At 45.2% G+C, this 15,230-nt stretch overlaps 1 protein-coding gene across 1 annotated transcript in view; it reads right to left on the bottom strand.

The window, feature by feature from the left end:
* LOC106656782 (leucine-rich repeat-containing G-protein coupled receptor 4-like) overlaps positions 1–4,533 on the bottom strand; it is a 48,106-nt gene extending 43,573 nt beyond the window's left edge. Inside the window, exons 1-2 of the mRNA XM_023459619.1 lie at positions 4,405–4,533; positions 1,511–1,682 (exon numbers count right to left, since the gene is read on the bottom strand). Coding sequence (XP_023315387.1) covers positions 1,511–1,682; positions 4,405–4,533 — 301 coding nt within the window. The remainder of the gene's footprint in view (positions 1–1,510; positions 1,683–4,404) is intronic.
* Positions 4,534–15,230: the final 10,697 nt, after the last annotated feature.

Genomic DNA, 15,230 nt, shown 5'->3' with positions numbered 1-15,230 from the left:
CACTATTAAATAAACGAATCATAAAGAGTCTCAAGGATTATTTTCTCATGCTGAAATAATTTCAAATGTCTCACGCCGTGCCGCGTGCTGCAGTCACATGCCACGACCGGAAGACTAATCACGCGTCGCCTGTCTCTTTTGATAGCTTGGCTTCGAGGTTATAGCAACATCTTCCTTGGCACAAGTTGTGAATTAAAAGTTCATTGAAGTTAAAGGTTTTTAATTTATACAAACATTTTGGATTCAGATTTTGGATTAAGGCATTGAAATGATTCGAGAAGTTATTGATCAGATAAGTTCTATTTATGACTTCTAGTCTCTACAAGTAGAGAATTGTACTTTATATAAGAAAATTTACTTGGTGTTAATTTTTTTCAAATTCAAAATGGAAATTTACAAAACGTTATTGCAAGAACATAAAGTTATTTACAGCTGTATTATGAGCAGGGTGTACTTTTTCTGTTAAAAAAACCATTTAACAATAGTTTTTGCCATTGGTCAGGATCTTGTGTCAAAGAATCAACAAACTTACTACACAGCGCAACCGCACGTTCTGCTACATCATTTACAACTTGCAATTTTTTACAAAGATCTTGTCTATTTATATAATCTTTATTTTGGGCCCACGTACTCGGATGTTCATTGAGGAATGATGGTGAAATTCCAGTGATATTGAAAAAATTCATACTCTTTTCAGTAATACATTGAGACAAGGTGAGTTGTTGAATACTTTTCTTGTCAGTTGTAGCCTTTAATTGTCGTTCACTATCATTTTTAATTTTAAAATTTTTAACCATTTTTTCTTTTTCTACACATTCAATATTCTCATTGAAAAGTGAAATATATATGAGATCTTTAGAAATATACCATAAGTGTTTTCTGAACTTGTCTATCATCTTTGTTGCTAATTTTGAGTTAATTTTTTTAAAACCATCTAGTTTTTTTAGAAGTTTTATATTACTCACAGCAGCTTCGAGCGGTAATCTAGTTTTATACCAATAGGGGATGTAAATAAAAACTATAAAAAGGGACATGTTTTCCAGGTTTGTGTTATCTTCAGCTGTCAATAATAACTGCTTGCGAAAGAGAAACAGCTTCAATGTATATAGAGCTTTAGCCATCCACCAAGCTCGATGCAGACCTCCTGGTATTTTGAAAGCTTTCAAACATCCATGTCCAAAAAAAGTATTGGCAAGTTGAAGAAGCTCTCGGGGTGGGTTTTTTCTGCAGGATAGAGGAGGAGGGTGTAGTGCATAAGCACTTACGTATACACCCAGGTTTCCCTTGCTCCACAGGTCCTTGGGCCTGGGCAAATGCGAGACAGTAGGGGGAGGGGGTTAGTAAAAATCTCAACTGCGCACGGGCCATATAGCCTCCTGCAGGACTTCTTAGGAAGTGAAAGAGAGAGAAAAAAAAATTTTACTGAGAAAATCGTTGAAAAATTTTATTATAATAATTGTTGATACGGGTCCGCCATTGATTAACTTAGCCTTATGAATTGAGATCTTACCTTCTAATCCAATAAATGCATCTGAATCAATGAAATTTATCATATTTCCTTCCAATTCAAGTGAATTTAGCTGAGTCATACGAGCAAAAGCCCGAGCTGGTACTTTTTGGATTTTATTATGAGCAAGAACCAAAGAATCTAAATTTGTAAGACCTGGAAAAGTAACAGTTGACTTTTAAATCAGACCTATATATGCCAAAATATTTCAGCAATAATATATTTCCCTACGGCGGAATTATATTTTTAAACTATACAGGCAATAATGACCATCCGATGACGTCCTGCAATATGATCGAGCAATCACTTATACTTTTGTCCAGGATCTCTACATAAATTACAAACGAGATAGAGGTTCTTTATGATTTGCATGTTACAGCTATTATTAGAATTTAATAGACTTGCTCTGTCATCCTGAAATTCAACAGCACGCATCCGCGTAATCACCTTTGCGACAAGTACAGATTTCCCAAACATAAAAAAAAATGTATAATTTTTTAAATCGCCATATCAAAGCTGAAAAATGCCGTTCCACAGAGCAGAAAGATTCTATTTCACGCTCTAAACAAAAAGATGCCACTTCGACTCTCTGTAATGAAGAAAGAGCAAAGATTTATTTAAAGAATTAAGGGAATGGCTTTTTTCCAGATTTTGTTATAGTCTCAGGACCAAAAAAATTTTTTTGAAATTTTTTGAAGGATATAAAAAAATAAAGAAAAAAGTGTGTTGAGTATTTATTTAATCAATTTTTTAATGATTCCATTAAGTTAAAAATATTAAATCATATGATAAACTGGAAAAAGTTTTTTTTTAATTTAAAAAAAAAATGTATTTTTTCAAAATTTTTTTCTCCGTTAGTTGAAAAAAAATTTTATGAGCTTTATCATGGATACATTCGACAAAAAATAAAATTTAATTCAACACGATTCACCGAACCCTTTTCTAGATAATGCTCTACACACACACACACACACACTCATCGGCCTCCTTGGCTCAGTGGGTATAGTTCTTGCCTGCTGATACAAGGTACGCCGTAGGGCGTGGGTTCGATCCCCACCGGACGAATTTTCGAGGTTCGTTTTTTCGCCTGGTGTGGTCGAGCCTGTGCCTGAGGTGGAGCGGGTACCACTCAAAAAGAAGACCCGGGCTATGTCATCAGCCTCCGAAGCGGTAAAAAACCCCGATCACTGTGCGAGCTGGAAGCGATAGGACAACCATAAGTAGGAGCCCGAGGCGAGGACTCACAATGCTGGCAATAGATGGAGCACACCACTCCCATGATGAAGTCGGAAGCGAGAACTACACTCACAAGAGGGCGCCGGATGCGAGACCCAAGGCTCTGGTGGAGCGCATGACGGCGCCTGAAGCGAGAACCACACTCACAAGACGACAACAGAAAAAGGAGGAGCACTCACAGGGTAGCGCCGGAAAGCGAGAACCACACTCACAAGATGGCACTTGACAGCGAGTCCTAAGAAGAGAGGCCCAAATCAGGAGGAGATGCCAGCGATGCGTGACCACGCAGACGGCTCTGAAAAAAGGGGTACGACAATCGCTGACGGCATCGTGCAGGATCGGAGGTTCACCAAGAAGATAAAGATGAGTCCCTGAACCCCTAATCGTCGCATATCACTATATGCGACGGATGGGGGATGTATGAAAACAACGACTAACAGGAGTAGCAGAAATGCTCAACTAACCCCGGCCTCACCGAAGCAATGCCTAACGGCGGATACCGGTGAGTGTCCGAATGGGGTGGAGTAGAAAAAAAAAAAAAAAAAAAAAAAAACACACACACACACACACACACACACAAGCTAGGACGCATAAGCTGGGGCGCATCCGGATCGGATGGGTCAACTGCCGCATCCGCGAAAAGAGCATGGTTCGCCGATGCTACCGGTGTTGGGAGCCGGGGCACATGGCAGCTCGATCCCCGGGCCCAGACCGCAGGTCGTGTTGCCACCGGTGTGGTCAGTGTGGCGTCGTGTCATAATGCTTCGCCTCTGCGCCGGTAGGCGCGCGCGGCGCGAACCCCCTCTCGCTGCCGGGCCGCTGCGTCGGGCCGCGCAGCGAGAGGCCAGACAGTATCCGACCACTGAAGCGAGCGCACGGCCTAGCCTCTCTCTGCCCGTTCGCTCCAATTGTATCATCGTCAGCCGAACAATAAATCGAGTCACTCAGTACTTTGTTGTTCGTTCGGGTTTTTCTTTCCTTCTCCTGCCCAATATTTCTCTCGCTCGTTCGCTCTCTGCCACGCGGACATCGAGAACACGCAACGTTGCGACGAGAGTGTGGACTCGTCGCCCCCCAGGAACTGCTGGAGTCAGCCGGGGTATTTCATCGAGTACTCTTCCACACTGGTGATCAGCCGACATCCGCGAGGTTATCTTCGAGCTCCGAGGGTGAGAAATCGCTACTTTTTCAAGTTGACGGGCGACATCGAGAGGAGAAAATCTCGCAAGAGCGGGCTCGGTCGGAGGCTTGTTCGGCGCAGCGGCCTAAATTTTTTTTCCCGTTCAGGCGCTGTGTCTTTTCCTCGCATCACATCTTTGCGAGTTGTGCTCTGCGTCCTGCAGCAGGCCTTGGCGACGAGGCGGACGACTTCCTAACGGACACAACTTCGACCACAGCAGCAGCAGCAGCTACAGCTACATCAGCGGCCATCTTGTCATCGTGCCGGTAGCAGCGCGGGTCGAAGTTTCGCTGGCAACGACAACACCAGTCCGGCTTGCTCCGAGAGGACGTCGTCGACCAGCATCTGCACAGCATCGCGCAGCAGCGACCGGATGGAGCACCTTTACCAGGCCAACATCGAGGACTACACCTACGAGGAGTGGAGAGCATTCGCGCGACCGTAAGATTTTATTATTTTCCCGGCTGCAACCATCGCGTACTTTGCGTACTAAAAATATCGATACGATACGCATCACGACTCCGAAATTTTCACTTTTATTGCCTTTCATATTTTTGATCTTGGTGGCAAGTTTCTTCTCGACGGTGGCGATCGTGATACTGCATTGCATTGTTGACGCCCTGAGTTCGGGTCGAGATTTTGTCGCCGAGTTAGCCTAGCTTCGGAGTCGTGAGCGCGTTGATAATTTCATGTAATGCGTAACTAACACCTGCGTGTTACACGTCCGGGTTTACGCGTCTCGCGTGTCGCTGCCGACAGTCCTCGTGGACGACGTCGTCCGATATATTTAGAGTGTGTATGTGTGCGTGTCCGGGTGATTTCGCGTTGTAAATCCGGAGTTCTCGCGAATTATTGTTCGGTCACGTCGCATTGTGTGCCGCTCGGGTATTATCATTTTATTTTAACCGCTATCTCTGTACATGATTTCAATTCACACAGAGTTTCGCTTCGGTAACTTGCTAATTTTAGTATTGTCAATCGCTGAAATTAGAGGATACTTCTCATTAAATTATTTGAAATTAACATCGCGAAATAATTACGCGATTCAATTCTTCGAAATAGCAACGGATTTTAAGATTCGAGAAAATTCGAACATTTCAAACAGTTCGTTAGACCTTTGTTTACGTTTCGTAACGTCGAAGCAACGATTGTGATCGGGCAGCGCTTCGTGGAATTTGATCGCTGGCATGCGCAGGCCAGTGTTGTGATTTTGCGCGCGCTGACTTGCTCCAAAGTCGCCGTATCTGCTTGCAACAGGTTCGGCGCGAAGTAAACAAAGATTCCCCTTTGTGTTCGTTCTCGACGTATACGACTCTGACTTATAACATCATAACGGCCTTTGTCGCCGATTGTTATTTTTCGTATTCATTGTTATTGGCCTAACCTGCCATTTTTGTTTTGAATTCTGCCCTTCGTGGCACATGTTATCGACATACGTGACTTTGTTATCTGTAATTATATTTGACAAACACGATACCAGTATACATAAGAATATTTCATAGATTATACAGATTTTTGTCAAGCAGATTAAACTCGCCCAAGTAGCTTTTACGCTCGCGGCACACATAAGTAATTCGGCCCAAGCAGCTTTCACGCTCGCGGCGTATTCAATTAATTTAGCACTAGTAATTTTTACGCGCGTGGCGCATATATTTTTCCTTTTTTTATTTTTGGGCCCACACAGCTCATCGCTGACGAGGCACACCTTACTCTCGCCTACGCAGCAGGGCTATCGCGGCCGAACATCGAGTCTTGAACGGACTGTGTTGTGCTTTTTTCCTCGCAGTGAAGCAGTACTCTTCGCTCGAGAATTGCGGGTGCATATCACTCCCTGTAGAGGCTCGATCATTTTTTTTTTTTTTTTTACGCCGTTCTCGGTGTTATTTGCCTTGGGCCGATTCGCCCTATTTACAGGCTTATTTACACGATTCAATTAACTATTATTTTTTTATAGAAATCTGTAGTTGCGCAGCTTACGCACTACAGACTTACTCCGAAACAGACTGCTGTATGATCTAGTTATCTGAGGATATTGTGCAGAGTTTTGTTTCTCTCTCTTAATCATCGCTAGCATTTGGCAGCAAATTTATACATCGCATCCCTTGTTCGTTCCCCGTCTCGCGGCAAATTTTAGGTGTTTTTCTTACACGCTCTTTACGTGTTAGCGCTGCGCAGACACCGGCAGTCGCTTGAGCGTGCGTTGATTAATTTTGTGTTTCGCAGCGCGCGATTTGCGCGTAGTGCACGCGTGCATTTTTGATTGCGCTGATATTTTCACCAGGAAGCACATCAACGACGCCTGAGTTTTAGAGAAACACTTGCCGTGTAGGGTGGGTCCGAATTTTTGCCTTGCGATTGTACACCCAGCATTTAGCTGTGGCTAAACTTAAATTATTCAATCGACAGGTCAGCGTAGTTTTGCAATTAATTGAGTAGCTTTCTCTCTACCGTATAGTTTTGATTTTTTATGCTGCCTTATCAGAACCGCGTTTCGACGTTGCGTTTTTATACATTGTACGCGTTCTTTTCATTAGTGTAGAGTCACCGTCGTGTGAGTCGACGCCGGTTCCTGCGGTTCCGTGCGGTCGCATGTCTGTTGAGTGGAGTGTATGTTACGCTATAACTATTGTAAATAGCGTCTGTACGACCAAGGTCGTTAATTAATTTTAAGATCGAGATTTGGGTTTGAACTTATTGATAGGAATCATTATTTTTCATTTCATTCATTTATTCTTGCTTTTTTTCTCATTGCAAAAATTCATACGCTGAAGGCTTCGTCCTGTCGGCGCGCGACCTTGCTTCGCTTGGTTTTCAGGCCGCATCCATTTAAATCATTTTTTCCCTCTTTCCCTTTTATTCCCTCATCATTACAATAGACCTCTTTTTTTCATAATCATTTCTTCTGTACCTTCAATCCTTGTTCTTTCCTCTTACTGAACAGACTGTGACATGACTCCCCCAGACGCGCCCTCGGTCCCGCCGCAGATCGACCCTGCTAATTCCGCGTCGGCGCATATTATGGATACCGCGGTCCCTGTTGTCGCTGCTGTGAGCAGCGCAGCTGCACCAACCCTTATCGATTTAATTAATACTCATTGCGTAAATCAGCAGCCCATGAGCTGCTCTCGAGTAACCTTGCAGGTTAACTCTTTACAATCTTCTACTCCTGAAGACTTGTCCCCAGCTTCGTCTTATCGAGGTTTTACCGCCCTGCCTCAAAGTGGTGCTTGCCAACCCCAGCAGACCTCTCAGGTTTTGCCGCCGCTTTCGAGTTTCGACCCGTTGGAGAATCGCGATCGACCGTCGAGCCAGGCCGGTTCAGATAATTTTAATCCCCCAAGCAGGTCAAGTTTTTTCCCCTCGCTTACTTCATCTTTTACCTCGAATAAATCGTTTTCGTTTGCGGCCTTTTGGAGAAAACAGCCAGAGCTTTGGCTGGACACTATCGAGCAAAAATTGAACGCGTGCGGCATTTTCTCTGATCATGATAAATTTATTCACACACTAGCTTCCTTGGGCAGCGATGTTATCGCGGAGCTTGGTGATTCGATGCGTGGCCTGCCGAGCAACAATAAATATGAGGCACTTCGATCGCTCTTATTGAGGAAATATGTCGAGCATGAAAAGACCAGGTTCCTAAGATTTCGCGACGGCTCGTTGGGTGCGCGAAATCAGCTGCCGTCGGATTACCTTGATTCTCTCGTTGGATCGGGTGATAAATTGTTTAATAGAAACGCGATTTTAAAATGGTGGTCTTTGACGCTTCCACCGCACATTGCCGTTCACCTTGACTCGGAAGTAACGATTGAAAACGAGAGGGACAATGTCAAGCGCGCTGACGAGATATATTATAGACTGCAGGGGGCGGACAAGGTGTTTCCGTCGGTTCATAAAATTGACGCTGGCCCGAATAGTTTTACTTCCTCGGCGCAAGAAAACGCGATTCTTGCGGGGCTTCAGAAGTCCATTGACACTCTTACTCAGGTCATGCTAAATGATAGAAGGTCGCGCACATCTATTAATGATGGCGCTTGTAATGATAATCTCCAGATGTCGGCGTTTCCCACCGGCGGCGATGGCCGCGCGGGCCCCGGCAGTCGTTGCGCTCTTGGTCGAGGTAATTTTCCTCGTAATCATAATAAAAGAAACTTTAATTCATACAATCGCGCATATCAGCATCAAAATTTTTCTCAGTCTCAAAACTCAAATGGTCCGGGTTTTAATAATCAAAATAACCATAATTTTAACAATGCAAATTTTTTAAATAATCAGAACAGCCAAAATTTTAATAATGCAAATTTCCTTAATAGTCAGAACAGTCAAAATTCAAATAACGCAAATTTCTGTAGCAATCAAAATAGTCAAAATTTTAGTAACGCGAGTTTTTTCAATAGTCAAGATAGATTCAACAATAATAATTATTCGAATGGACACAATAGTCAAAATTACTTCAATAATCAGTCAAATTTCCATAATCAAGTTTCGGCAAACAGCCAAGTTGGCTTAATTAACCCGAATGTCGCTAATAATAATCACAAGCAAAACTCTGTAAATAATTTTAATAATAATTCAAATAACGTTTTCGTCCAGGATGGAGCCACGACTGTCGCCGGCCCGGGTGTTCCGGCTGCTGGTGTTTCTGCGCCTACCCCTGGAGTTTCCGATGACCCTATGCCGCGAGGCCTTTTATGCGTATACCACGCAAAGTTCGACGTTCAGGCTAGAAAATGCGTACGCCCCTGTCCGTTGGAGCATCTGGTCTACCCAAAAAACTAGTTTCCGGGCCAATCGTGGGGTGCATTGACCCGGGCCTTTCTATTGATGCCACTACAGCCCCATCTTCCCCGTGTGTAAATAGTTTACCCCTTGTATCTAAAAGACTCTATGTTTTTGACAAATGCAGTAATTTAAGCCTGCTGATTGACTCCGGTGCGGATGTATCGGTTATACCCCGCGAACTGGTAGAGTCTGCGACCGAGTCGAGCCTTAGGCTCTATGCAGCTGATGCATCGCCTCTGAAGACCTACGGTTCGCATGATCTGACGCTGCAGTTTAACCAGCCCGAGACGTTCGTGCATACCTTTGTGGCTACTCACGTTCCGTACCCTATTCTCGGAGCTGATTTCATTTGCGATTTTAAACTCTTGATCGATTTGGCCGGCAAGCGGTTGCTTCGTCGCGACGGCACGGTTTTCGCGTCCGGCGATTGCATCCGGTCCCCAAATTTTTCTTTATCATTATTATCGCCCGACCAGAAATATCGCGATCTTTTGTTGCGTTTTCCCACTTTATACGATGCAAAGCACAGAAAACCGCTTGAGGAATCAAAGGTTTGCCACATGATTGTTACCACAGGTCGTCCAGTTTCAGAGTCCTGTCGCAAGCTTTCGCCGGAGAAGCTGAAGGCGGCGCAGGAATTTTTCCAGGATCTCGTTGATCAGGATTTGGCGGAGCGCTCGAATAGCGCGTGGGCGTCCCCGATCCACTTAGTGGAAAAGAAAGACGGTTCCTGGAGGGTCTGTGGCGACTACCGTAAATTAAATAGTGTAACTGTTCCCGACAAATATCCGGTAAAACGTTTGCAGGATTTTTCGACCATTTTGTTTAACGCTACCGTTTTTAGCACGCTGGATCTTGAGAAGGCCTTCATGCAAATTCCGCTCAGGTCGGAGGATCGTCCCAAGACGGCACTCATTACTCCGTTTGGACTCTTTGAATTCAAGGTAATGACCTTCGGGATGCGCAACGCGGCGCAGACTTTTCAGAGATACGCGGATTCGGTATTGGGCGACCTCCCGTTTACTTACGTGTACATAGATGATATCCTTATCGCTTCTCCCGACGTCGAGACGCACCGCAAGCATGTTGAAATTGTTTTCGAGAGACTTAGAAAGGCCGCTTTGCAATTAAATTTAAATAAGTGCGTTTTCGAGTCGAGTCAGGTCGAGTTCCTCGGATTTTTAATTGATTGTAACGGTTATAAACCCTTGCCGGCCAAGGTAGAGAAAATTAATAATTTCCCGCGCCCACAAACTGTCGAGCAGTTGCGCCGCTTCCTGGGCATGATTAATTTTTACCATCACTGCATGCCGGGAAGCGCGCAGTTGCAGATAGAGTTGAACGGCCTTTTAACTTCACAGAAAAAACGCGATAAGACCCCTATCAATTGGAATTCTAAAGCTGTAGAGTCGTTCGAGCAACTTAAGAAGAGCCTCGCGGCCGCGGCTTACCTCGCTTTCCCGCAGGACGGTGCCCCGTTACGAGTGTGTACGGACGCGTCGGACTCCGCGATGGGTGCTGTCCTTGAACAACAGACTGCGGACCAGTGGAAGCCTTTAGCCTTTTTCTCTCGCAAGTTCGATCGCGCGCAGAGAGGTTATTCTACTTTCGATAGAGAGCTGACGGCGATAGTCGGCGCGGTGAAGCACTTTATGCACTACCTTGAAGGTGTCACTTTCGTCGTGTGCACCGATCATAAGCCCCTGCTTTCGATTTTGACTCAGCCTTTGGATACCGCCTTGGCTCGACGTAGAAGACAGGTGGAGTTCTTATCAATGTTCGATCTGACACTCGAATATCTGCCGGGCTCGGAGAACGCGGTGGCTGACGCTTTGTCGCGACTCGATGAGGCAGAGCCGCAATCGGTTGCATGTTCGGAGTCCGCGGATCCCTCGACTTGGGTAAGCGCTATCTCCCTACCCCTAAAACTCCCGTTAAATGAATTGACAGCTGCACAAGCGAATGATGACGAGCTCAGAGGGCTCCTTAAGGATCCGGCTCCTCCCTTCAAGCTGTGCAAGGTTGTCTGGCAGCCCTCGAATCAGCAAATCTTCGCAGAGGTTTCAACCGAGCGCATTCGACCTTATGTTCCCGGTCCCTTGCGTTTTAAAGTTTTTGACATTTTCCACGGACTAGCACACCCCGGCCCTAGAATTACGGATAAATTGATACGAAAATTTTATATTTGGCCCTCCATGTCACGTGACATAGCATTGTTTTGTAAAGCTTGCATGCCTTGCCAACAGTCCAAGGTAACTCGACATAACCGTCCGGCGCCGATGCACTTTGAGGCGCCAGACGCACGTTTCCAGCATGTACACATTGACTTGGTCGGCCCTCTCCCAGAGTGCCGAGGGTTTCATTATTTATTAACTATGATTGATCGCTTTTCGCGGTGGCCTGAGGCAGTTCCCTTACAAGATATCACTGCTGAAACTGTTGCACGCGCTTTTGTTAAGCATTGGGTGTCACGTTTTGGTGCCCCTTCGATTCTTACTACAGATCAAGGTGGCCAGTTTGAGTCAAAGCTTTTTGAGGAGGTCTCTCGCGCGTTGGGAATCGAGAAGATCCACACTACCCCGTATCATCCCCAGGCGAACGGGATGATCGAGCGTTTCCACAGAGACATCAAAGCAGCTTTCATGTGTCGAAGTGAAACTGGAGATTGGCTCGACGCGTTGCCGACGATAATGCTCGGGTTGAGAACCAGACCGATCCTCGATACCGATTTGAGCCCTGCCGAAATGTTGTATGGGAGAGCTTTGCGCATCCCTGGTATATTTTGCGAATACGACGATGACGATTATGACTCACGTGCTTTTAAAGAAACCTTTTTGCGCCATATGATTAGCTTGAAGCCGCTGCCAGTGAAGCATAAAGACACTACTAGACCTTTTTATTATGCCGACTTGGACACTTGTTCCCACGTTTTTAAAATAATTAAGAGTGGTAAGCGCTCCCTGGAGAGACCTTACACAGGTCCGCATCGAGTTATTTCGCGCGACCCGTCTAAGAAACATATGGAGATTCAGGTCGATAACAGAATTGTCAGGGTCTCGGTAGATCAGCTGAAACCAGCTCATTTTCTTGATGAAGCTCTGGCCCATCAGGCCGGAGTTGATGCCACGCCACCTCCAGGTCCCCTTGAGGCCGGTGCTGCCGCGTCGCACCCAATTCCCTCTACCTCGACTGGCGCACCAGCGCACACTGTGTCTATCGATATGCCTGGCTCGTCCACCGCTGTGACGGCATCGGTGCCTGCCCCAAATAATAAACAGATCTCATCTCAAGTCCCTACGAACGCGAATGCGGCCGACATTGACGACGCCTTGTTACCTGATTATCCTGAGCTTACTGCCGGTGGAGCGGCTGATGTTCCTCTTCCTCTTGAACAACCCTCATTTTCATCTGAATACTCTCACGCTGGCACGCCTCAAGCCAACGGCAAGAGAAAAGCGCGCTCAAACAGCAGACAGCCTAGAAAGAGAGGCAAAACGGTTTCTCATCCCCCCTTAAACTCTTCTTTTACAGGAAGCTAGTGGAGGCGTTCGACCACCTACGCCATGAGACCGAGGCAGCTATCAACCGCTTTCCGCATATTGCCGAGCTTTCTGAGGGCGTGATGGAAGAGATCACCAGCATGGAGACGTCGAAGTATAGGGACGATATCCAGCATCGTTTAAGGCCGGCCCGCTTCGGTCGGACTCGTGCCGACTCGGCAGCTTTTGAGCCTTTGCCAGATTTGCCCCGTCTCATTGTGGAGGACAAGCCAGTCCTCAGGCTTTATTTTTTCGGAGTCTGTAGGAGGATGAATCGGAGCGAGGTCCTTCGACTGATAGAGCCTTTCGCCGCTCCGCCATCCTGCACAGTCACGCGCCCGAAGCACCCACCCACACCTCGCGGCAAGAACCCGACTTCTTGGTGCCACATTAATTGCGTGGATTTGCTCACATCGCTTCGCTTGCAAGGTGCCGGGCTGTCAGCGTTGCTGGACGTTGGTTTTTATAGCCCCAAACAAAATAAATATATGCCTTGTTATGCACAAATTAAACCCGATAAGTACTATTATAAGTTGACGCCTGCGGACGCGGAACGGACCCCTCCGCTTTCGAGCTCTTTAAACGCGCACCCTCTCATTGTTTATACCCCGGTATTGTCTGGCATTTTTGAGTACCTTAACTCTAGTGACGCCTATAAACTGACGTACGCTCTCTACAATCATCCCATCGCTGTCACGCTCCTCTGCCTCAACTATTTTGATCCTTCATGGCCTTTCTTCGATTATGGTAATATTTCACGTATCATTAAGAATCACATCAAAAAGTACAAACCTAAATCTATAATATTTGGCGATCGCGATTCTTTATTTAGTAATAGTTCGGTTAAGGATGCGTTGTTGGCGTTGCGAGAATCTGGTTGCAGCCGGGAAGACGCGTGCGCGTTGCGAGATGTGAAAACGATCGACCTACGGGCGATCAAAACTAATCATAAGTTAATTGATTTTTTATCGAGTAGTTTTAAGATTAAGACGTGTTTGCTGGGCAATTGTACGGCCCCTATTGATACACACGTCGCCAAAATTGTTGTACATCGGCTCGAGATTAGCGAAAATTATCAGCTTACCGGTGCTTTTCTCTCCGAATCTACCGCCGAGTGTGTCAAGTTGTCCTTTTGCTGGCAGCTTAGCTTCGCAGCTTTGGCCCGCGCCATTGTCTCAAATACGCGTGTAAGAATTTTACAGCTGCACAATGTGATGGCGTTCGACGCCGATCAGCAACTCGGTGGTTTGCTGGATGCTCTGTTTTCGAACAGTAATGCACTTACCGCGATTATTTTTTCTTCGGTAAAGCCAAGACTAATTCTCGAGCCCGGTGTCGATCTTGCGTTGTCATTGAACATTTGCCCTAATATTAGATTTTTGGATTTTTCAAATTCACTTTTTGTCGAACCACGCCTACAGGAGATTCTCCTTTGTGTGCCGAACGTTATAGATTTGAAGTTGATTAATATTAAATTTAACGACGCTGTCGATTTTTCACACCTGTCTAAATTAAAGAGTTTGACCGTAAGCTGGAATGAGGATACACCTAACTTGGCCAAGCGTTTGCTGTTGCCGCAACTTCGCTTTTTGGTCGTGTTCAATGACAACGTCAAGAATAGTCTCGCCCTGGACCTACAAGGTCTTTTGCCGATTATTGAGAGCGGCGCGCGTCTTGTATTAAGAAATTATGTACTTCAGCGGAAGTGCCCGCCTTGGCTGTACGCGGCTCGTAGAGCCAAACAAATCGAAACTGATGTACGCGGAAATGATGTTTATTTTTTCAAGAAGATGGCTTAAGATAATACTTAAATTAACCACTGTTACAATGATCAGTGCCTGGAGCACATACGTTTGCGTTTTAATCAACGAAAATTTAATAATGTTATTTATGTAGTTTAACTACCATTTCCTTCAGTTACCTCGCATTTAAGCGAATTCATATTTTTTATTTCTAATAAATAATTATTATACTTATTTTTTGTTAAGCTATAAAGAATTTCTGTTAAACCAAAGGTGTATCAGCGTACAATTACAAGTTATGTTAAATATTATTGATCGGCATAGCTGCCATGGCGCCGTTAGTTAATTTAAATAATTGTTTTAACTGTAATTACAGTCTAACGTACTAAGCATTGTACCAAAGTAGCCAAAAATAATAGCTTTAATAGCGCTCCTTGTTTTTTGTAATAAATTTATACATTTTTGTATTCAACATGTTGTATTTATAACTCAATATTTATTCGAAAATGCCATTTGTATTTTTTTAAAATTATTGTACAGGAGAATTAAAAATGGTCTTTTTGGGAGGGGAGTATTGTGGCGTCGTGTCATAATGCTTCGCCTCTGCGCCGGTAGGCGCGCGCGGCGCGAACCCCCTCTCGCTGCCGGGCCGCTGCGTCGGGCCGCGCAGCGAGAGGCCAGACAGTATCCGACCGTTGAAGCGAGCGCACGGCCTAGTCTCTCTCTGCCCGTTCGCTCCAATTGTATCATCGTCAGCCGAACAATAAATCGAGTCACTCAGTACTTTGTTGTTCGTTCGGGTTTTTCTTTCTTTCTCCTGCCCAATATTTCTCTCGCTCGTTCGCTCTCTGCCACGCGGACGACCGGAACACGCAACGTTGCGACGAGAGTGTGGACTCGTCGCCCCCCAGGAACTGCTGGAGTCAGCCGGGGTATTTCATCGAGTACTCTTCCACACTAATGACTACAGGGGCTCGTTATTTCTGGCAAAGTAGCCGAATCCCGAAGTATAAAACAATGAGAAAGGATGTGTCTTACAGGATGACGCTGCATCTACTTGTCTAACTTTTCCCTTTCGGTGCATAACTGCAGCATTATCAAGGCCTTTTAATGACTTAGAATCACGTGTAATTGAAAAATCATATAAGGCTCTATTTTCATTTGATTTTTTAATTAGACATTTTAAAGTTTTCAAATAGTAATGTGTTTGAAATAAAAAAATAATCTAATTGAACGTAGATTTAATA

The sequence above is a fragment of the Trichogramma pretiosum genome, unplaced genomic scaffold (assembly GCF_000599845.2).
Source record: "Trichogramma pretiosum strain Unisexual culture from Peru unplaced genomic scaffold, Tpre_2.0 scaffold26, whole genome shotgun sequence".
Lineage (NCBI taxonomy): Eukaryota > Metazoa > Arthropoda > Insecta > Hymenoptera > Trichogrammatidae > Trichogramma > Trichogramma pretiosum.
The sequence above is the reverse complement of the archived record's forward strand: the minus strand, read 5'-3'. Positions and strand labels throughout refer to the sequence as shown.